General features: G+C 41.4%; 1 protein-coding gene across 2 annotated transcripts in view; it reads left to right on the top strand.

The window, feature by feature from the left end:
* The window catches only part of LOC141017191 (receptor-type tyrosine-protein phosphatase N2-like), a 214,152-nt gene that overhangs the window by 91,119 nt on the left and 97,999 nt on the right, over positions 1-25,034 (top strand). For both annotated transcript variants that reach the window (XM_073491840.1, XM_073491839.1), the window contains exon 12: positions 17,501-17,565. In XM_073491840.1, the coding sequence (XP_073347941.1) occupies positions 17,501-17,565 (65 nt within the window). The remainder of the gene's footprint in view (positions 1-17,500; positions 17,566-25,034) is intronic.

Below are 25,034 nucleotides of genomic sequence, written 5' to 3'. Positions count from 1 at the left end.
ACACACACATACACACAGACACACAAACACACACACACACACACAGACACATGTATGTGAGCATTTAAAAGGTAGGATCGGAAGAGTGGAAAAGCCAGTCGGAGCATCAATCCTCCATCAATTAAAGGACAATAATGTCGTTCAGAGCTTTGATCACAGTCAGGTGTGGTGACACATTTTCTTAATCTGCTGTCACTAACAAGATTTTAAAATCTTAACAACAAGATTTTAAAATCTTGTTAGCGTTTTTATGATTTTGATAATGAATCTTTGACTTAAATTCATAAACAAATCTCATCACATACAGTACATGTGATAAAATCACATTTTAAGACCAACGAAGATGACACAGATTTATGATCATTTACACAGACACTAAGAAACTTCTGCTGTCAAACTTCTCAGGAGGTTTCTCTGATCACATTAGGGCATTAGCAGATGGAAAGGTAGGGTTCACCGCTGTATGGTATTGCTGCTTTTTAGCTGTTCAACACCCCCTCACACCTAAACCAAACAGCTCAATTGCCAAAAGTCAACCAATGTTTCAACCGACTCTGTACCATGAGTGACTCAAAAAGGCAGAGACAAGGACAGATCAACTTCCAGAGCAGCCAACAACCTCACACCTCCCCGGAAAAATCATGCTGTACTGAGGTCAATGACATTTTAATTTCCATCAACAACAACAACAACCTCTCTACTCTCGATGGCAGCACATCTCTTGTCGAAGCAGCAACAGCTCTGCGTAAGCCTCAGATTCAGTCAGGAGCAGCTCACCACAGAAAACACATCTCTCCAACAGACCGTCACATCGCTCACAACCCAGCTCGCATCTGTTACTAAAGAAAACAAGGACTTTTGGCTTCATACGGGACACGGACAGTGTTCGCCTGGCTGAAAGTCCTGTGCTCGTTTAACCCGACTGTCCACCTCGTCCTCCTCCCTGTGCAGACTTTATGGCTCTTTATTCTACTTCACCTGACTCCCTCCTTTGCTGCTGTTATAATCACTATGGCCACTAGAGGTTGCAGTCTAAATAAAAAAAAGTACATATGGGTCGGGATAAGTTGCTTTTACAGTCGACCAATGTGGCTGTTTTTCCGCTGTGGACAGGCTGAAGCTGCTGCTGTAAAGGACTGACACATTTTAATCTCTGTAAGAACTTTCATATGCTTCAGAAAAACTTGATCGTACGACTTGATCGCGCAAGATATGTTCAAATTTCAACAATTCACATCATATCATGGTTCACGTGACTTGTAACTGACTTTCATGTTGACTGTGGTGATGCGAGACCACTTGAGATGATGTTTCAGCATCAAGTGTGAAACCACTGGATATTTTTAAGAAGACATTTTCCAGACTACACCATGAAATTGAAAATTGAACCCAAAACAATGTCAACATCGCAACCTTAAGAAATGTAGTCTCTACATATCGGGGGTTTGCAGAAACACACAAGGCAAATATTTATTCTCGCCTGTGAAGTCACTGCTAATTCTATCATTTTTATTCTTTACCGTGTCAACGTGTCCCGTTCCTGCTGTACCGTCTGAGCCAACCCATGCTGCAGTACCTGGTACTCAGACAGAGAAGTAAAGCAAGTGGCTGTCTCTCTCTCTCACTCTCCAACATGCTCTCTCACCCAGTCAGCCGAGAAGATGAGTCATATGTACTGTAAAGGTCATCCATCAGAGGGAGAGAGAGAGAGGGAGATAGAGGGGGAGAGGAATGGAGGGAGAGTGATGGAGGAGGGAGGCGTTAAGTGTTGGCTTTCCATGTCAATTTTTCTGTCAGGAGCAGTAAGTGGGGCCTCTCTTCTTCTACTCCCGGTGCTTTTTCTTCTCGCTCTCACTCGGCGATATCACCTCTGACAGCAGGACGGCCACCGAGCCGACGCAAAATCATTTCTCTACAAAGGTATTAGCATTTAGTTTTTAATGCAATATGCAGAATAATTCTCTTGACATTTTTACAAGTTAGGCAGTCACATTTTCAACAGGCTGTAATGTATTTACTTGTAATGTGCTGAACAGTGGAGTATTACTTGGAAAAATTATAATTACTGATTCACTGGTAAGAAATAATTTAAGCTTCATACATTAAGCAATAAAAGACTGTGTGTAATTACAGTATGTTACAGCAACAAACATCTTGTTCTGATTAAAATACTGGAAACTAAAAAAACACTCTTTAATTAAAGGTGACAGACAGCGGGGAGGCCTTTTCTCTAAAGGTGCTTTGTTTTTGCCAACACAGATTATTTTTTCACAGCTTTATTAATGTGAACCGTCTCAATATATTCGACCTTTAATCAGTGCACAAACAATAATGAAATGAAAGGACACATTTTTGGTTTTAGAGGTAATTACATACGGTAACTTTTTATGAACCTGCAACTAAATGATTTTTAGTTTAACATATCATTCAAATCAGTGTTTCCACTTATCATCACTATACGTGCAAATGTTGCATCCGGTCTTAAAGGTATATACACAAACAATGCATCCGAGTTTGAAGGTATATACACGCTAATGTTGCATCCGGCCTTAATAGGTTAACAAAAATATTCATTCAACATTCATTTAGTTTTGCTTTTGGCCACCTGATGAATGAATTTACTCTCTTTCAGCTCTGGTTTTGGTCTCCACCAACTCCAGAAGGAAATACTGAACTCTTTAGCTGCTAAATGCTCCACTATGTTCACCAGCTAGTCTCTAACTGTGTCTGTCTGCTGATTTCTACAGAGCTTTTTTCTCTGAAAATGTCTGCCTGTTGCAGCCAAAAACAATCCGATGAGAGCAGTGAGAGTGAAACAATACAGTAAACTTACAGCCAGAAAGCTAAACAATAAAGTGAAAGACACTTAAACCTTCTGTGGAGCTGTGGAGAGCTACTGCCCACTGTTATATTTGATAAAAGTACCCAGCATATATATTAGCCATTATTCAGCCTGATATTTATGAGTATGTCACATGTATATAAGGACCTGTAATTATATGCTGGCACAATTCAGCTGTCACACACTTTGATGGAGAGTCACACACACACGCACACACATCACATGTTTCTTCCCACTCAGTGCGTGCACATGAGAGCTGGTCATGTCAAAGAGGAGTGTTAATGGTGTCTGAAGACTGTCTGTGTGATGAAGAGCTGTCTCACCATTCCCCGTGGCGGTCACTTCACACATTTCCCACTGACATTTTACATAGGAACATGCTATACGGACATCAGTACTTTGATTACTTCTCAAACCTGCTACTTAGTCTGCAGCTTCATGGGCGCAGCCAAAGGGATTGCTCATCCCCTGTGGACCGAAAGGGTGGCTGTTAAAAGTTTGTAGTCTCGTCCTTCAGAGAGAACAGCAGCCGCAGTCAGTTTGAATTCATGTTGATGGATTCCAAAGGTCACTTGTAAGAGTATGAAACACGCAGAAACCCTTCACACCCGGCACCATTATCCATTTTTTTTTGCACTGTCTATCTGCATGGTTAGCATGTTCCCAAAACCTTTCACATGGCTGTCAGTCACTTTAGGTGCGGGGATTCGGCCATAATTTGACAAAAAAACACAACTCTAGAGGAAAAAGTAAGAAGACTGAATGATGGACTGACAGTGAAGAAACTCCAGGGTGCATTAGAGAACTTTGGATAGTTTTTATTGTCACCTTTTCATTCTGTTTAGTTGGATGTGTCTTTGCCAGTGGACCCCTTTTTAATCAAAGTTGCTTCCATTTCCAGCTCATAGGGCGCTTTCTGCAACCAGGTTTTTGAATACAGCAACAATCGCCCTGCATTCCTCGTGGAAAAAGGCTTTTTCGAATTCTGAATATGATTGAATAAAAGTGGTAAGGGTGCCTCCTGAACTCAAATTAACTTTGTTGGACGTGCTCTCTGGGTAGGGATACATGTAGACTTGAAAATCACAATAAAACTCCAAGGCACTCTCTTTTAAACCATTAAAATGCCTTTATTGTCACAGCACGGTCATGTTAGATGCTGAAAACAAACTCTGACGCGTTTCAGCATCGAGCCTTTATCAGGGAGTCAAAAACATTGACTGAACGTGATTGATTCCAATGCCGACACAAACATCGATTTGAATTGAAGCTGGTTGTCATCTGGAGCTGTTCCTTGTTTGCAGGCTATCAGGTTTGACTTCCACAAGAGTCAGCCAGATGTCCAGTATGCACTCAAGGTACTACAATAGAGTTTTGGTAATTGTGCTCACTGATGTTGAACTGGACCGTCCATTTAACAGATCCAGAGATAATGGTTGCTGCAGTCCACCCACTCATAATGCATTAGTGAAAATAATCAGCAGATTAATCGATAATGAAAAAAATTACATACAGTGAAGCAAATAACATCACAGGTGCAGACACATGTCAGGTATAAATTCAGATTATATGAAAGTGAAGTTTCACATCATTTTGTCTTTTTTTCAGTCAAATAAAAATATATATTTCTGTATATTCCCCTCTGCAGTCATTGTCTTATCTGACCTGAATCGCCCTGATGCAGTAAATACCCGCCTGTCTGGCGCTAAAACAAACACTGAGCATTATTTACAGAAACTATCCAGTGCATGTCAGCCGGTCTGTCACTGAGTTCCCCTTATGTCTGCATGGAGATGGAGAGTCGTTACCTTTTTCCACGTCTTGCCTCCCTCGCTCCTCGCCTGGGTGATGCTTGGCTCGGCTGTGGGAGGTTTGATAGATGGCGTCCCCAGCTTTGGCAGCCTTATCTCCGGCCCCGCCAAGCGATCGTCATCTGCCACTTATCAGCCCTATAAACACCCCCCACAAACACTCTGCTTCGGAGGGACAGCGGGGAGTAGGTGGAAGGGGAGGGAAGGAGGGAAGAGGATAAGAAATGGAGGGGAAGAGGGTAGACGAGAGTGAAGAGGAGGAGAGGAAGGTGAGAGTAGAGGGAAGAAAGGAGGGAGAGGAGTGCAGAATAGAGCACAGGGCAGAAGAAGGTATCATTTGAATTTTATTATGCCAATTCACTACCTGAATTTTGGCATCAATACCAAAAAACTTACTTTGATAACTCTGCCTACACACAAAACAAGCTTCTGTGCTTGAACTTGAACAAGAACTTTACCTTAACAAAATGTAAAAATGTACCTTCACTAAAATTGGCAAAACTTTTATCTAAATCAGGAACTCTCTGCCCAAAAAACAAGTACGAAGATTGCCAACCTGATCAGGCATTCAGTGCCAGCTCTTTGGTTGTCGAACAGAGTATCGACAACCCAAAAGCTGGCTTTGAATCACTCAGACCAACGAGTCCACCAAACAAAACAATAAAATAGGTAATCTATGACCTATTTCTGATCTGGTGCTCCCATCGTCAGGACGACATGGTTTGATAGTGCCTTCAAAAGTTGTGACAAACGGTCATTATTATGTTTTCTCATACAGTATGCCACTTAACTCGGTGAAGGTTCAGGTCACATCAGGTCTGTTTACAGGTTGAAGTTGTATAAAGTCTTTTGTGGCTCCAGACGGAGCTGCACAAATTCTGATAAATTACCTCAGGTGATGTCACATGAGTCAGTGTCAGGTGGGTCTGAAGACTACAAGTTTGAAAATGAAAACAACTGACTTGTCGGTGGTTGAATTACGTTGTGGGTTATGTAAGTGCTCGATTGACATCTCTTGTTTTGTAGCATCAAATTTCATCCTTTTTTTAAAACACATCCTGATACCTGAGCACGTGAGTAGGCCGACTCCCAAAACGGCATATACATCTGACTGTCAGAGAGGAGCAGTGATGGTCACTGCACCGGACCTGTCTCGTCACATTGTTAACGTTGTGAAATAGTCGCAGTTTGTTTAGGTTTAGGCAGTAAAACTACTTCGTTAGGTTTAGGAAAAAGATCGCGACTTGGGTCAAAATAAATGCGTTAGTTGTGTTTACGTCATGTAAGTTAAACTAAGTCACCGTTGAGTTTTGGTTTCACACGGGACAGCGCTCTCCTGGGTGAAAGTCCTGTGTTTGTTTTGGCCGTCTGTCCACCCGGGCCTCCTCTATAGGTGAACTTTGTCACCCTTGATATAAGATCACCTGACTTCCTCCTTTTCTTAATTCATTATAACCATATTACTTTATTTCTTTGCAATACAGTAAATAGTGAGTAACAATTAAAATAGTCAAACAATGGAGTGCTGTTCTAAGGACAGATTGTGATCATGGTGTTGACAGTTGGTAGGAGGCGGGATATGAACAGCAGTCAAAATCTCAGGGTTTGTTGTTGGGACTAAAGTGTGGATACTCCACTGAGAGGAGGGATGGAACAAACCTTAACAAAACAAATGTCCTGGGATATTTGAATGTTATTAGTGACTTTAATATTTTGCAAAAGTCAAAGCCGTGTAACAAGGAACACTGATACTACTGAGAGAAGACAGGGACGAGTTGGATGGAAAGGAGACAAGAACGGGGAGGGGGGAGATGGATTGTTGAGGCGATTAAGAGAGGAGACCATAAGGAGAGAAGAGTATAGTGACTAGGAAGGAAGGTAGGAGGGAAAGGTGGAGTGGAGAGGAGGTACGGTGAAGCGACTAGAAGAAGAGTGGAGGTGGTGGTGCAGGAATCAGCCGAGACCGAAGGCAAAATTTGCACAAATCCAGTATGTCGTCACATTTTTGGAGCGGGAACAGAGTTTTATTTCATTTTTTTCCCCTCCACATATACTGGAGGTCAGTTCCATTTGTGGAGTATTGGGTTTTATGACTCAAGACTCAATTTCTCAAAGGTCACCTCCACTTGGGGAATATTAGTTTTTTATGACAATTCCCTCTCGGAAAAGAAAAACCTCTTTTACACACTTCCAAACTGCTCCAGTGGGAGAGTGGCAAAACGACGGGATACAAAAAAAAATCTCCTAGTAAAAAACAAAGATTAGAAAATCTGTTGTTTTATGTGGTTGTGTATATCATAGTGTGAGCGGCGATGTGCTAATGAACGCTTGTTATTGGAGTAAGGCTTCCTGTCTCCGTGCAGCGAGGCGTCGGCTGATGCAGGGTCATTAATTGTTGTGGGTGGTCGGGATATGTTTTCCTGCCGGGGTCCCCGGTGTCATATCAGCTTAATGAATTGTTTATGTAAACTAATAGAGGTGTTTTAATACCTGCCTTTTAAAATGTGAACGAATCAAACGGAGCAGAAGCGGAGAGCTAAATGTCATCAGTTAAAGCGCTGAACGGCGTTCAACACAACAAGGTAAACAAACACTTTATGGCTGTTGTGTAATTGAAGCTGAAAAATGTCCGAGTTCAACCAAACATCACATATGGGAGGTTTGGACTTGATGACTGTGATGTTAAGTTTATAGCAAGAGGTTACATGATGCCGTAGGAGGACGATTCACATCTCACTTTATGGATAAATGTCGGTTAAATCTCCTCAGAAGATATCTGTAATATTTCCACAGTCTTACCCTGATGATTAAAGGCAAAATCTCACAGAGAAAGTCAATCACTGGAGCAGATTGTTAAGAAATCTGGCAGTTACAATCTGATACTGACAGTTTATTTCAATCTAATCAATCTAATCAAGTCTTTTTCGACATTAGCAATGGATCAACTGGTACTAGTTCCAGGTAGGTACTCTGCAATTCCAGAGTTTCTTGGCATCTTTTTGCTCTTGTTCACCGATGGTTTCGTCTCAGCGCTTCACCAACAATGTGACTAACGGCAGCAGGCAGCTGTTTTTTTTTAAAGCTGCCTTGAAAAGCTCAAATAAACCCACTGCTCAATACCTGCCCAGCAACAAACAGCAAACAAAGTTAGAGACTAACTGGTGGAAAAAGCAGAAACATAAAGGGACAGATGTTTTTCTCAGGAGTTGGCAGAGATCAAATCAAATCATAAATATTTTAGTTGCATTCATCAGGTGGACACAAACATAACTGCAAAGGGATGTTAATGTTGATCTGCAGAAAAAGGTAAGCAATTATTTGGTGACACATTTGACCTCTAAGTGAATGTTTTTTAAAAAAAAGCTGCATCATTATGTATAAAGAAAAGTTTTAATTAAAGAAAATAAAAATGAACTTAATTTCACATTAACTAAAAAGTGTCTTCTTTGGAAGAAATAAACATAGTGTAGCAGCCTAAAGCTAAAACAGAAAAAGATGTTTATTAACGTAATTCCAAGAATAAACGTATAGAAGACCTCATGCTTATTGTAACTTCAAACAGAGAGCAGTGTTTTTGTCCCCTGTGAAACCAAAAGCCAATGCTGACTTATTATTTTAGCCCAAATCAGGATTTTTTCCTAAACCTAACCAAGTAGTTTTGTTGCCTAAATCTAACCAAACTGCAACTGAAGCTGTAGATAACAAAAATGCAATCAAAATAAGTGTAAAAATAAGTTTACAGGAGCCAAACCGGTGAAATATCAAGCTTTTACAGAGTTTCGATCAAATTGAGTGGGGCTAGTTGACCCAATTCTGCATTAACCAGGTCTGACATTATATTCATTGCATTTTATTATAGTTATTGCATGCAATGACTGTTAAGGTGTCAGCAGACGACACACACTCCAGCCACAGTCTGTTCACCCTGCTGCCATCTGGCAAAAAGATACAGAAGTATCCGCTGCCGTACCACCAGACTACCGAGCAGCTTCACTCCCCAGACTACCGAGCAGCTTCACTCCCCAGACTACCGAGCAGCTTCACTCCCCAGACTACCAAGCAGCTTCACTCCCCAGACTACCGAGCAGCTTCACTCCCCAGACTACCGAGCAGCTTCACTCCCCAGACTGTGAGACTCCTGAACTGCCATACACAGTACTGTGTCTCATGTTTTGTTGAATGTATGTACATTTAAGAGTGAGGTTTTAATGTTGTTACAAGTTTATGTTTTATTCCTTTTGCTCAAAATATGCGATCGGTCTGGAGGCCAGTATTACTTTTTGGGAAAAGTAAATTCCTTGCAAAGAAAACCTGAACTTTTATTGAACTGGCAAAGCAAAAGTGTCCCCTTATCTCAGGACCAGAGTGCTACAGTCCAGACTGAAAAATGAACCGAGCTAACTTCCTTTAGCTTTATCATTTGGCATGTTGATAGTGGATCAAAGCTGCAGCTTCTTTACTTCTTGTTAGAATTTTGTTTTGTGTTTGCTATCCTTTCCATCTTTTCCTTTTCCTTTCCTTCCTTTGTCTTCTTTCTTGTTGCCCAGTTCCCCTTGGTTTCTTTCCTGTCTTTCTATCTCCCCATTCCCCCTTTAGTTTCTCTCTTCCTTCGCTCTCTCTGAATCAGCTTTCTTTCCTCCTCCTCCTCCTCCTCCTCCTCCTCCACCGCCTCCTTCCTCACCCCCTTCTTTATCTGTCTCCTTCACACTTTCTCCCACCTCTCAATTTGTCTCCCCCATCTGTCTATCACCCTCTCTCCTCCTCTTTTCTCTCAGTCCTCACATCTCTCTCTCTCTCTCTCTCTCTCTCTGTCGCTTTCTCTCCTCCTTTAATGGTCTCTCGTCCCCCAGGTGGCCCTGGATGCCATTTCGGCCCCCTGCTTTTGAATTTAATTACACATGGCATTGTCTTCACATACCCCCCCCCTCCACCACCGACACACACACACACACACGCACACACACACACACACAACCCAAGCCACTGCTGCTGGTTCAGACTGCATCCTAGATTACTGCAGGCAATAACACCCAGGGTGTGGGGAGGGGGATCAACAAGGAACAGATTGAAGGCTGAAAAGTTGATATCAGAAATCAAATTAATGCAAGTGAGAGCGAAAGCATATCTAATTAAGACGCCGCTGAAAAAACGAAAGCCAAATCTGTTTTGACAGAAATACTCATGACTCTGTGGTGTCGATTATGAGATGAAGAGTTCATTTACAAAAATGTTGGAAATGTCCGTTTTTAAGGGGGAAAATCTGCTCCATGTGCGTCACACACTTTATGAATGAAAACTTCACTTTTAAGTTAATCACCAGGGATATTTGATTACTTGTTAACCCTTTGTGTGCTCATTGTGTTCATCATATCCATGTTTTACAGTGTTGATGCAGATTTTGTCACATCATTTCAACATTTTTCTTTCTTTTTTCTTTTTTTTTGCCCATACATTAATACGCTATGCTTGTTAGTTTGTTATTAATTATATTGTATGCTGTTTGACAGAGACATCATAACATCTAAAGTGTTTTTTTAGTTTTTTTTATCTATGTTTCTATAAAACTCACATTTCCAAGTGTTGATCACCTCTTTCATAGCGGAAAATACTCATTTGCACCCAACACGATTCACTTTGAAGAAGCAGGTGTGACAACTGTATGCTCTACTACAAGAGGTGTTCACATTATTTTGGCTACAGTAAACTCTAATGCACTTTTGTCTGGTACAGAGTGTAATTTTCTTCAGCCCCTCCCTTTAAAAGTAGCCCCTTTATGTTCTAATGGTGTGAACATTCAATACTTGAATTTTCCTGTGAATTTATATTTTGTTTGTTTGCGTAAAGATTAGTTTGACTCACTGTTTTATCAGCTGTACAAACTTATTTTTTAGTATCTCAAATAAGACAAATAGCAGAGACCATTCCACATGCATTGAAAAAGAAGTGTACAAGAAGGTTGTCAGAAGTATCAATACTTCATTACTTTTTCAATAAAAAAAAAAACTTTTCAATATTCGCATTTGATATTCTCAAAAGTACCAAACAAAACAAACTAAAGCAAAAAACAAAAACTGATCCAAAAATCTGATTTTCAAGCCAAGGCTGTACAGGTATTAACATTTTACAAATGTTTTGGTTTGTGCTCAGTGATGTTCGCTCTATAAGCAGCTGTGTGATTTTTAATTAGAAAACAAACATACACAAAGATCTGTTTTGTGGGCCAAGGACAATTTTCTTTTTTTCCATGGTATTGAAAGAGGAATCGAATATTGTTTTTCATCCTAGTAAGTTAAAAATTCTGGCAGCCTTACTCACTTTCAGCTGTCTTAAGAGAAAATAATGGTAATGACTGTATCACTAGAGTTTTTCTTAAAGGATATTTTAGCCTAATATCCTGTTGAATAGAGCCTGACCGACGCCAATACCCATATTAGGGAGTCAGCTATGTATACATATAATATACACAGATGTTTTTGCAATGATCCCTCAAATATGATCATTGTTCACTGTTGAATATTTTGTAAGTGTTCTGCATTTCACTTCCTTTTTACAGTAAGGACGAAACTCTTCAGGTTTTCTATTTGGAATAAGGTTACCCTCTGAAACAAAAAGGCCGAACCTCACTTCCCATAAATTGTCCTGCCTTTAAGAATTGCAACATTTTTTCCTGCTTGCTTTTTTATTATCTGCAAGACGTTCACTGATGGTTGGGAGCGTCGGACCAGATCTTGCTGGGGCACAGATACAAACAGCCAGCGATATATTTTAATTTGCCCAGGGATCGTCGCTCTTATGATCAACTAATGTGATTACATCCCTGTACTGTGTCACTGCAGTGACGCTGCTGCGCCGCTCTGCCTGCCTTTGGTTTTGAAGGATGGCTGTTGTTTTCTTCTCATTATACGGCTCCTGAAATGTACCCAGGAGGGTGAGTGAGAGGTATGGAGGTGGGGTGGGTGGGGGTTTGGTTAGTGGTTGAAATAACGACCCCTCGGTGCTGCGAAAGCATCTATTCTGTTGGTCCAGGCCTCGTGGAGCCAGCCTGGGCCTTTTCTCTTTTGTCAACAGTGAAAAATGAAGCATTTCTGAATCCCCGGCACTCGCTGTGTTTCCCTCTAGGCGCCTCAGATACATTGAGTTAACATAAAGCAAAATTCAGGACAGGGGCGGCCCGGGTGACAAATGAAGCGCCTCCGTGTGTTTTGGAGGGAAAATAAAGGGGCCCCTTTTGTAGAAATGAGATTTGGTTCTCGTTACTTCCTTCAGGCCCAATTTTTCCCCCGCAGTCCAAATGTATGTGAGAGCTACAGCGGAAGATGGAATATTCTGGAAATGGAATAATCTGAGTATAGATCATTTTCCTTCAACTCGATCTCAGTCTGTAGTCCATCGCTGCTTTATTCCCATTTTGTCACATTACAGCTTATTTTCACACCGCGCCGTCAGCCAGGCTAAAAGAAAAGTCGCCAGTCGGTCTGATCACGACACCGAGCCCATTGCAGCGTCTTAAAAATGGATCCAATTTGGGTTTTGGAGAGAAGGCTCGCTGGGGTACAAATGAGGCACCTCGGCTCGCCTGTTCACGAGCAGTGCTCTCATCCGACTTGGACTCATTTGTAGTCTGCAGGAGAGGAGAGCAATGGATGGTCCAGACGGCTCTTGGCTACATTTTGGAGAGGCCGCAGCACCGCGGTGTTGGGAGGTCCAAAGACGTGTTCGCTAATTAGAGGGAGCTCGGCGTCTGTGATGTAGTCACGCTCGCTGGCCGCGTGGCAATTCACTCTGGGGGAAGCAGACGGACGCCTGTGTGGCTGCGGAGTTTTCTGATTCCCACCCAACGAAAATCATGTCGAGAGCTTTCATGTTTGTTTGTGTTTGTGCATATCAGGCTTTTTACTCTGATTCTGTATCAGGAATTAAATGTGTGTGTCTGTGTGTGTGTGTGTGTGTGTAGGTGCTCCTGTGTGTGTGTGTGAGCCTGTCAATTAGGCTTTCCTGAAGATGCAAGTCAAATAGGTTTTGCCTCACCAATTACCAAAGGCACTTTAGGCAACAGAGTCTTTCCTTGTTCCACTGAGTTTAGTCCCGAAGTTGCCGGCTGTTTACCATCTCTGCCCGTTTCATTTGAACTTAATTAATCCTTTAAAACGTTTTCGGGAGAATCAATGCATTGGCAAAACTACAACTTTACTTTAAAGTAAGTGACAATATCTGCAGTTTGAAAAAGAAGTGGAACTAACAAAAAGACGAACAGGAACAAATAAAACAGATTCAATCTGTAAAATGAAAGCAAGCTAAAGCTGCAATAATATATTATTTACTGCTACAGGCCACAGCTTGTGGCTCCAGAGGCTGCAAAACAAACCACTCCTCAACCCTTTCTTCCCTATCGCTCCCAAAATGAAACTTATCAGATTGAGATGTCGTATCTCGGGAAAAAAACAGACAAGTCTACACTTTTTGGCCAGCAGCATGACATCATCTAAAAACTGTCTTCATCAGTTCTTTAAAAAAATGGTGGTTGCGGTCGTTTGCCTGGTGGATCAGATATAATGCCGGATGAAGTTTAATCCAGTCTTGTGTTTTTTTCTCCATTACATTATTTGCCGCCTTGCTAGAAAATCTGAAAGTCTTAGCAGCTGACTGACTGTAGTCTAGAGTCCAGGCTGACGTACTGCAAAAAAATAGCTTGGGAAACCCCCTTCAACACCTTTTACGACATCAGATTAGGAGGGTCCGTGTCTGACCATTTACTGTGAGATCCGAGATTCACACTCACTTCCCGACATGATTGGCTAGCTGTGCAGAGGTGAGAAAGGAGCCCGAGGGGTGTTGAACTTCTCTTACAAGCTCATTTTCTTAATTCTTGGCAAAACTATTTCTGTCACATTTCACGTGAACAACCCAGTGCAGCTCTATGAATGTCTTCCAGGAGAGACTGTCTGAAAATCAGCACTTTTATCTTCTTATTTAAACAAAAGTACCCCCACGTCTTCTTTTTAGAAGAAATAATGGACCGTTATTTTTGGCCAATTTTGACACCCCTATCCAAGACTGACGAAACAGAAGTAAGGGTAAGAGTAATTTAGCAAGGTAATATGAAATAACCAGGACAAGGTTCAGCTAACAGCAGTCTGCAGCTTTTAAAAACAAGTGAAGTCTTGTTGCTGTGAGTTAAAGTGAATTCATTAATACATCCTCCAAAAGCAAATCAGAAGTTGTACTTTTGACCACACCCGAAGAAACAACCGACGTCTCCATCAGAAACATGTTCCGCTGAACCAGAAGCCTCTTCAGATGCTCCTCAGTGAACGGAAGAAGAGGCGACGCTGACAAACCAATTCAGCCACTTCAGCTTCTCGCTCTCGCTGAAGGGAGCTGAGGCTGCAGTCGCTACCTGCTGACAGCATTATTAAGACATGTCGGCCCACTTGGCTATCGCAGACATGGTGTTCATACGTCTCCGTCTGGGGCCTGGACGCCGACCAGTCAGCCAAGTCTCTATAAGAAACAGTAACAGTTCACTGTGGCTTTAATACAGTATAGATTAGTCTAGTTTTTCACCTACCGTCATGGAACATACTTTAAGTTACCACACAGTAACCAAAACATGCACACACTTAATGTCTGTCAGCCCACCTGCAAGAGTGAATGTTGACAGTGTTTGTTTCTGCAAACCACAGATATGCAATTTTCAATTATGATGGTCTAGTTAGTTTTAGGCACAGAAACCACTTGGTTAGGGTTAGGAAAAGATGATGTTTAGGCTTAAAATACGGCTGGAAATGTCCCAAATCTCGTATCAAAATGAAGCTTGAAGAGTTTGTTCATCAGGAAGACTACCTTTCTTTTTATTTACCTCTTTCTCTCTCTGCTACCTTCTAATCAGCTGACTATGGGTGTTGTTTCTCTTTTTCCTTCTTCATCTATCTAACCAGATTTTTGCCACAATTTCTATCAGCCAGTTTGTTCTCCTCTCTGCTGCCGTCAGCTGTCATCTCAGTGCAAATCGTGCAACCCTCCTCCACCCTGTTCGCCTCCAGTACTTCATATCCAGTGCCCAGGTTGGCTCACCAGAATCGAGTTCCCATCTCATCAGATTATCGGCCATTTTCTTCATCCATCACCAGCACCACCGGTGTCAACACTCAATCTGGGTGTTTCCTTTACTACAGCTATACACAGCTTAACTCTTCAAATATGACGCCATCATGATGGAGTCTAACCGCCAATGACTTTTAGATGCTCTCATTATCGTTCACTCAGAATAAAGTCCCTCCTGGTTTGAAATATTCAGAGGTTTCAAACTTAAAAATGTTGTCACGAACAGTTGCCTCTGGCTTTGGCAGCCATCTCTGTAACACCACCACCATCCCCTCCATCTCCTGATATGAAAGTGATAACGTGAAACGTAAACTCCCAACATTTTACTCCGACCACTGGGCTTGTACATTGTAAAGAGCTACTCATTTAGACACAGGTGTTTAAGGTCAAGTAAGTCTGTGGTTACATAACGCTTGGCAACACGTGTGAATTATGTTCTGACAGATTGAAAGACTGATTATAAAAGCTGTGGGTGAATTTGGACGAGTCAAGGCTCGCAATTTGCATATCCTTCATCTGCCTGGTGTGTCAACAAAGGAGACTCGCTCTCATTCTCCACACAGGTGTATTCAGATGCAAAGTAAAGTGAATGTAATTATGTATCCTTTCTGTTTTTTTTCCAGAACATTTTGTTCTTGCTTTAATATGTGCTCCGCCGTGTATTTCAATTGCAGCCCTCCATTTGTTTCCGTTTAAGGTGATGATAAAAGAGAGCTCTGTGCAGCGTTTAATTCTATTTGTGTGGAAATTTGCCGTAATATTTGCCTGGCGGCAGGTCAGGTTTAAAATTCATATTTCATAAAGTGAAGATATGCTACAGTAATAGCTCATTTGCTTCTGGAACGGCAGAATTTATCGCGGAGCCCTGCGGAGGTGTTGTTGGCCTAATTCAGCGAGCTTTCATGTCTGGGAAGTGCTCACATGATAACCCCAGTGGCATCACCACCTTCACCACCTGTTTGCTTCAATCTAAAATTCATTGTAAGTTTTGGCACTGACCTCAGGTTAAAGGATAGTTGCAGTGTGGTGAATTTAGAAAAATGTGAGTGGGAAAGAGGAGCAGAAATAAAGGACAACGTGAGAGAGAAGATATTCTTCGTTAAACTTTCACCAGAGCCTCATGAATGTCTCACTCAAGTGCCAATATGACCATTCATGAATTTTACAGTATGATTTTAACCTGATCACAGCTTCATGACCGAAGATATGACATGTGATTGATAACTTGGCTCACATAATAACCTCAGCTGCTTGAGGAACAGCGGCAGTTCAGTGAATGGAGAGTAGGCTAATATTGTAGTGAACAGGGACAAAGAAGAAAGAGTAATTCAAACACCATTACGGTGCCGTTATTGCAGTTACTAGAGCAAAAATCCTTTCTACACATAAAGTCATAAATCAACAAGACTTAAGAGTTTACAGCCACACAAGCAGTTCTCTTAGGCTGAGCCGCTGGCGAGGCTGTGGACTCTTAAATAGTATTCTTCTTCTTACTGATTGTTAATGGCAACACGCCACAGTGACAATGCTAACATGCTGGTAGCTTGCTTTAGCAGGTAATGTTTTCCACGGTCACCTTGCGTGTCAACATGCTAACAATTAGCAATTAGAACTAAACACAAAGCTGAGGCGGATGAAAATGTTTTTGCAGGTGTTTGCTCAGACACATGTTCATCACAACACATCTTCATACCGACGACTGATACACAAACGACTATATATATATATACAGTCAAAGTTATAATAATTCATGTGGAGAATAATAAGTGTTTGTACCGGATTTCATAGCAATCAGTCCAGCAGTTGTCAAGACATTTCCACTGATAATTAAAAACTATGGTGAGCTGGGGGAGTTAACCTTCCGATCATTTGCCATGTCAGATATTAATGTAACCGACTCTCATACCTACCCGTCCTGAGTGATTATACCCACTGAGTGTTGTGTTGATCTTTTGTCAGTAGGATCTAGACACACCGGCAGTGGGTGCATCAGACTTTCATAACTTTAAACAGTTTTGTCTTGCGGCCTTTAGAGTATTAAGTTGGTTGTGTTCAGTGAAGACAGTAAAGCACTGTCGGATACATTTTTTTTATTTTCTGTTTGTGCTCTGCAGCTCTCGAATCAAAAAATATAATGAAATGTGATATGTGTCTCAATACAATGATGGCAGAACAATTCAGATTCAGGATGTCTACAGTCATCTGTTAGTTTCTCTGGTTCAACCAAACTGCATTTCTGAGGCGTTCGATCAATGGTGTTCTAGTTCTGCTGTATATACGTTGTGTGTGTTTAAAGCTCAGGGGGAAGGAGGAAGCATTGATTTTCTGTGAATCAGTCGAGTGCAGAGTTTAAAAGCTGGTTTGGTGGAATTCGTGCTATTGATTAATGGTAGCGTCTGTACACACATGGATGCATACTGCACATTATTGAGGACACTAGAGATTAATCAGATTTTAAGCTTTAACCGGTTTAAACTGTTTGGAGTACTGGAGAGTACTGTAATGTAGATTTTCTGTTGTTTTTATTAACTACTACTTATTTGTTTTTCTATTTTGGTTTGTGAAGATTATTTTCAGCCTTATTGATTAGTTTCAATACTAACTAATGGGGTGTTTTTCATGTTTCATGTTTCTACTGGGAAAATATTCTATATTATTGTCTGTAAGTCCTTTAAAAACCTCTTGATGCTTTTCAGTTCACTAATGATTGCTTTTTTTTGTCTCTGTCATTTTCTTACTGTAGTTAAGCAGAAAGCCGCTCTGGAGAAGGAAGCCAAGGTCAGCATCCTGGAGGCCGGAGTCGCTGATGTGAGTACATCAGTTCACTTTTCACTTTCACTTTAAATCAAAAGGTTGGATGATTAGAAACAAATCATGATATGAGTTCAATCAAGTAGGATCAAAACATCTGACACTAAAGGGCCAAAAGTATGTGGACTACCGCAACCATGGGCATCTACTGCCACTGTATCATCGCATAGGTCCAACATTTATGTTGGGTGATGAGGTCTGGCTCACATGTGGTGTTTCAGCTCATCCTGAAGTTGAGAACTGAATTCCGTTCACCTTCCCTTCCTCTCCTTCTGTCCTCACGTCTGTCACTCACTGCGCGGAGCACATTATAATTGTACTTCAAATCAATGACTAACAAGGTAACAAAACAGAAAAAGTACGCAGGATCTCAAGAAAAACATCTGAAAAACATTTCTGACGTTTGGTGTCCACTCCATCCCTGCCACCTCTCTCTTTCAATCTCAGCCTCTCTCCCTCTTGGTTTTCATCTGGTAGCATTGCTATTCTCCACCATCTCTGCGGGAAATAGACTGCTGAGCGTCTGCACTCGCCTATTGATTCAAGAGTTAGTCTGCACCGATGACGGCACGCCATTCACCATGCTTATCAAAGTGGCAGCAGCGAGGTCTGAGAGAGAATCGGCTGGAGGAAAGGGGGAGGAGGGAAGTAAGGAGAATGAGAGAGAGAGAGAGAAGTTGTGAGTCTGGAGGAGGAAGGGTGGAATGGAGGGTCTATCGAGGTGATCAATACCTCGCTGCAAACAGGAGCCAATTATGGCCAATCGAAGCTCTGTTGTAAGAACGAGAGAGGGAGAGAGGCAGAGAAAATCCCTCCATCACAGGCTGCCAGAGAGAGGGATAGCAAAAACAAGTCGGCGACTCACAACCTGCAACAAAACATTCATCATCAGCCCATGCGGTGTTTATTATAGTTTTATCATACACTGTGAAATAAGAATATTAGCATACTACATCACAGCTGACAGGTTAAAAATGCAAAAACAGAAAAGTTAGTTTCTCAAGAGTGCAGAGGAGACGATTTGTTTCCTCTCCGAGTCTGCGAGGAAATTTTGAAGTGGCCTGCAGGTTGGAGTGTGGGGTTTTCATTCTGCAGGCGGAGTTGTGAATTCTCATTTTCTCATTGATGCCTGCGCGTATTTGAAACGAAGATAACATGAAAGCTTATTGATCCCCGTGGGGAAATTAAGTTGTTGCAGCAGCAAAGGTAATGGGGAAAGATTGCGTGCAATAAAACCAATAAAGACAAAACAGTAAAACACAACATAAATTATTGTGAGTCTGTAGGAGTTTATGCACCTGACAGTCCCGCATGTGAAGTGCAGTGTCAACTTAAACACAGATAAGAGTAGTTTAAAATGATCCTTTTCGCAACTATAGAAAGGTTTATTAAGGACTTGTAGAAATAATTTGTCTAATGTGTTTTTGAATATATGATAGGTCTATTCAAACAGGTTTCAAGTGTCCACAAACCACATTTGATTGTATTTGTCTTGATTTAAACAAGTGGGCAATAATTGTCTTTGTCTATTGACTTTATTTCAGTCTCTTTATTAATCTGACATTTGCACTCATGTTGATTTACCTGCCTGAGAGTACATTGTAGAATAATGAGACAGAAAATGGACATCATGGCAGCCTTAGATGGCCACAACTGTTGAGACACAATTATGTCAATAATCTAATCGTTTATAAAAAATAGTTGTACATTTAAGATCTGCTGTTGTCAGATACAGTACAAGGCATTCCTCGGATTTAAACTCATGTTGCGTAGAAAGATGTCTCAGCGTGTTCCTGGTGTTTCCACCCTGACTTAAAATGATAATTTTACAGACGTTACAACTCGCACTGTTCTCATCGTCCTTTGGGAAATGAAGCCACGCCCTGGACCGGTCCATGACTCCTTCTCGTTGCAAGCTTTCAGGAGTTGAACGTCATTGTTTTGCAACGCGCAACTGTCAGAAAAATATGCCGACATTGATGTGGCAATTGCTCAGAGAAGCTCGGAGGCATACAAAATATATTTTTTCTCAATATGGCAAGTTTTTCCTCACTTGAATCGAGGATGTCGTTCACTGTACAGATTGTAAAGCCCACTGAGGCAACGTGATTGTGATTTTGGGGCTATATAAATAAAATTGATTTTATTTGATCGAGCAATTGGAACCAGTTCCAACGCTTCCGGCTTTTGATTCCCCTCGGTCAACAATAACAAAAGCTATACTGAGAAGTGTCAGGTTTATGAAGGCTGCTGAACATGTTATTAAAGAAAACTCAAAAATTGGCCCGTGCATGTCATCTCAACTAAATTTAGATTAAGTTGTAGGCTTTTGTTTTTCACCTTTGAGCATGAAGATATGAAAGTAAATGCCGTCGACAGGCATATTTCATCCTTCTGTATGATCTGGATAAGGTTGAGAAACCAAAAAGTCTCACAGGTTCAGTCAGTGCAGGAGCCCGAGTGTCGCCCTTCAGCAGCCGTCATGTCCTGCCCGATTGTCTCTGAGTGAATCAGCACATCTCCTGCTGTTCATTCTTCGTGGGTCAGTCATGATTCGTGACCGCACTCCCAAATTCCTCACGTATGGTGTTTCTGAGAAACTGAGGCAGTAATTCACCTTTTTTCTCCCTGCTGCTTTTCTGGTCTTTAGAGTGGCATGGAGGCAAATGCATTGAAGCGTCAGTTATCATATTGATGTGACGTGCTCAGTGGAAATATCTGCTTTTCTCACTCTGAGTGCAGGCAATTAACAAAATAAAGGAAACACTTGAATAAATCTGGAGAAAATACTAAATACTCACAGAGCGGGAGATGTCAGTTTGTTAACCAGAACATGTTGGAGAGACACTTATTAGTTTGAGAATCCATTAATTCAATTATGCTTTTGAAGTGTAGCAAAGCAGTTGATTTGACAACAGGAAACATGCGAAAGATCATCATTCCTTCTTCTCTGCTTTGACCCTAGAAGAAATGAATAAATGTTTCCTTCTGCTGAAGGAGAGGAGACATGAACTGTAGTCTCTGGTGTCAAGGCGTGCTTGCCACATGCTTGTAAGGGGCGTTTTGTCCATCCTGACCTCCTTTATAAGACCGTTTCGTTGTGCTTTAACAGTGTCACGCTGCTGCCGACGTGTTACGGCGAAAGTCAGTCACAAGCAGCAAAGGCAAGGACATTCTCATATTATACAGCGGACCGTTGGAAGTGTGGATGGGGTGAGGACGCTGTTAATTTCAGGAAATTCATTAAGTAAGTTGAGGAAATGAGCACCTAATCTGAGGGAACAATTTATCAAATACTCTCTCTCACACCCACCGGGACCCTGATCCACTTCTGATATGTTGGTAACGCTGAACGTATTAGCTGTGCTGCGCTGTGTTTAATGGTTTTCACCAATTATGAGCAGTTTGACACAATGTTGCAGTTTCCTATACAAAGCGATAAAGTGATAAACTGTTCAGTACAAGTACACATCGCCACTTTTACTATCTTTATACTCACTCGCCATCTTATTAGGTACACCTATGCAATCTAAAGCAATCCAAACAGCTCAGCCATGATTCCTTTGATGAAAATGTATGAATTATTAGTTTTTGTCGACACTGTTGGAAAGATGATATTCTACTTTATTTATTATAGGGGTCATATTGGGTGGTGACGTTATATTGGACTACAAAATGACATATACTGTATGACCATTTCCAAAACGACATTATTTAAGCAACGAATGTAAGTGATGTAACTTTAGTACGTTACGTAGTTGTCATTGTGAAATGTTGGGCAACAAAAGTACTTTGTTAGGTTTAGGAAAAGATAATGGTTTGGGTAAAAGTGAGTATGTTACGTTATATTTATTTATGTTACGTTACGTCACCTTACCTTATGATACCTTACGTTGCCTTACACAACATACCTTATATTACTTTGTGTCAAACCACCTTCATTACCTTATGTTACATCAATATTGGTTCACACGGTACATGAACACGACTCAAGCAACAGTCTTCTGGGTTCTCGTCCTGTGTTCAGCCATCCATCCCGTCCGATCTCCTCTCCGCATGGACTTTCGTCTTTCTCATGATTTATACTACTACACCTGACTTCATGTTTTGCTTCCATCATAATCACTACACCCACAAGAGGTCACCACCAACGTAAACATCGCTCGTCTTAACACCGTTAAACAATCGACCAGTGTAGTCGTTTTTCTGTCGAGGATGGGCTGAAGACCTTTCTGACAGACTCAACAAAAACTGAAAATACGCAAAATTAATTCATGTTTATTGCATTAGATTGTACTGTACCTAATAAAGTGAGCACTAAGTGTGTATCCCAAGAGCATTAAATGATACACAGTCCGTTTCTAGCCCAGCGGTGCTTCTGTTGAATCAGGAGATAAAGTTGTTTTTTTTAGTTTCATTGCTCACACAGTGACTCCTCGTGGCTTTGATAGATTACAAGCCTTCATTAAAATCTCAAACATCTTCATTTAAGTTCTTTATAAGGCTTCATGCGACCCGCTGCTGCTTGTTAAATGACTTTAGGCTGTCTATATTTTCCTCCAGTCTGAAAGTCGTTACCTCACGTGGCTTCACGATTGAACGCGGCCTCACCGAGGCCACGAAGAACGCCGCACTGTTGTTTCCACACTGAGACTTGCGTCCAATTAAGAGAAAGTGTGTGTGTGTTGGGAGGGAGGTGGGAGATAAGGTTGCCGTGGCAGCAACCAGATTATAATTGTCCTGGAGTGGCACTAATCCCCCTCCACCCCGGCCAGCTCGTTTTGTTCACCGCAAATCAAGGCGCTTCCAATCTGTCTGAAAGAGCGATTTCACAAATAGAGGGAGGCCGGGAGGAGGAGGGGGTGAGCTAATGAAACAAACAAACTGAAAAAAACAACAGTAGATGGTCCTTTCCATCACTACTTAACACACTCACTGTCCCAGAAAACAGGCACAAACACATATACTTAAACACAGACTGGTTTGTTGCTTCAGATTGATTCAAGATTCAGATGTGGCCCTGAATGCATCATGAATTTAGCCAGTTTGAAACCCTTGAAGGGGCAATTTAACCCAAAATCAAAAACACATATTTTTTCCTCCTATCTGTAGCGCTATTCATCCATCTAGATTGCTTTTGGTGTCAGGTGCTAAATTTTGGAGACATCTTCCTCCCCTCGAATAAATAATGCAACTAAATGGCACTCGGCTTTGGGTGCCAAATTTGAAAAGTGTCCCCTTCCAAAAATTCATGACCCGGTTACTCAAAATGAGCCACAGAGCTTATTGTGAACAGTTTCATGTAGGAAGTATTTTCTTTCAACCGAGCTCCACCCGCCAGCTGTATCCACAAGCATCTACTCATGGACGAGAGGCTAGCTAACTAAGCATATTAAGCTAATTAACCTTACAGCTCAGCTGAGAACATAATGTTCATGTCACAGGCAGTCGTCCATGAGTAGTTGCATACTTCCTTCTTCACGATGACACGTTTCCTTCTCTGTGGTCGATCACCCCCTGGTGGCTGGCTGCAGTATAGGTCATAAACCCCAGGATGGCAGCGCTTGTATCCGAGATAATTTGGCTTCATTTTTGTATATGAATATGAATATTTGCCTTCAAGTCACTTATCTTTGCTTTATACCAACAAACCTAAGTTCTTACTGATAACCGTCGGTGTCAAATAAGAATAACGTCTAAAATCCTAAGTTTTGTTCTCAAATAAATACATACACAAGTACAAAAACAAAATCTTGTTGTTTTTTTCTCATTTTATCTATCACTGCCGTCCAAGATTATATTACGAAGACCTGGATAAAAGAGAGGTCTGTAAAACTGCTGACAGGACACCTGGAACTGCAAACATGGTCAATTATGGCTCTTTCTATTATGATTGTTTTGATCCATGGAGGTTTCGCCAGCAGGAGAAACTTTACTGTGCATATTCAATGAAAACACAAAACCAAGAAGAAAACCTGGACACTAGACACTCTTTTGGCGTATGCACCAGGCGAACAATTCTCATTGGACTGAACTGGCGCCATCTTTGCATTCAGTTCCTAGTTCTAATTAAAATCTATGCTACTGCCTCTGTCTTTACCCCAGCTTCAGTTGCTGCTCTAGTTGCCTGTAATCTCATCCCTAACTTAAACTGTTTCACTTGTTTAAACATAACTGTACGCTAATCTTTTAACGCAGCAAACAGATAATAACAGTCCGTCCAATTTGTGCTTTTGTCACATTCTCCAGTGCGCTGCGGAGGAATGTAATCTCCACATAATCCGCATCCACAACAGATAATCTGGATTTTCAGAGTTCATCCTCATTTCACAATATTGCAGGAGACGTTGTTGAATAGAGCCTCCCAGCATGGAGGCATTGTTTGTTGTCCTGCTCTCTACCCACTGAGCCACAATGAACGGCTTTCATGATGATTTCACTGAGAATATATTCCTGTCTGTGGTTACTGTGGTTGGAGGGGGAGCAGAGTGATAGCATCGCCCGTAATGACACAGTATTATTGTTTGCTGCCTGCCCAGGTGCCTGAAAACAGAGCTGGATTTGAAAGAGAATATTCATGAGGCAGACACACACACACACAAGCACGCACACACACACGCGGGATCAAGGTTGTCTTTTCACCACCGTGCCCTGTTCTACCTTCAATTTTCATCACAAAGAGGAAAATAAATCAGAGAAGATCAGAACAAAGGCACGCGTGTGAGCTTGTGTACATACGTGCATACAGTGCTCACCTGCATGTGTATGTCTTCGTGTGTGTGTGTGTGTGTGTGTGTGTGCGCACACATGCATCCATCTGCATCTCCTGCGATAGATATTCAAATGGCTCCATGTGAAAAATTGAATCGAGAGGCTGTTGAAGTGCTGGCTCTTCTTTTTCTCTCTGGCCGAGACACGGAGCCCGAATGGCCTTTGATATGGTAATACCAGCTCACTGCGGGGGCCCTGAGGGCCAGATGCATGCTGGGATATGTCCCAGGTGTCAGTCATAGTGTGTGTGGTCTACCTGGTTGTAGAAGACAGTATACCTACTTTTTTATTTTTACATTTTTAAGCATTTTCCTGTATTTCTTCTACTTCTATCGTTAAATATGCACATGTAGAGGATTGAACAGCATTAGTGGTTTTATAAGCAGCGCTGCAGTCAGAGCTTTGTAACAGGTTTGCTGAGTCAGTATTGACCCTTCATCCGAAAATATTGAACATAAATCAGAATGAATTAATATTTATATTTAGATGATTAATTGTGTTTTTTATGTTTAGTTAAAATGAGTTTAGTTTGGTTATATTTGTGCATAAATACAACAGCAAATAACAGTGACAGAGGTGAAGAAGCCAAATGTTTATACAACAGACCTTCTCTCATCGATTATTAGCTTCACTGGAGAATCTCAGGACTAGAATGGTGTTTCGGTTTAGTGAAATCTTATTGATATCATCAATAG

The sequence above is a fragment of the Pagrus major genome, chromosome 21 (assembly GCF_040436345.1).
Source record: "Pagrus major chromosome 21, Pma_NU_1.0".
NCBI classification, from domain to species: Eukaryota; Metazoa; Chordata; class Actinopteri; order Spariformes; family Sparidae; genus Pagrus; species Pagrus major.
Note: the sequence above shows the minus strand (reverse complement) of the source record. Positions and strands in the feature narration are given on the sequence as shown.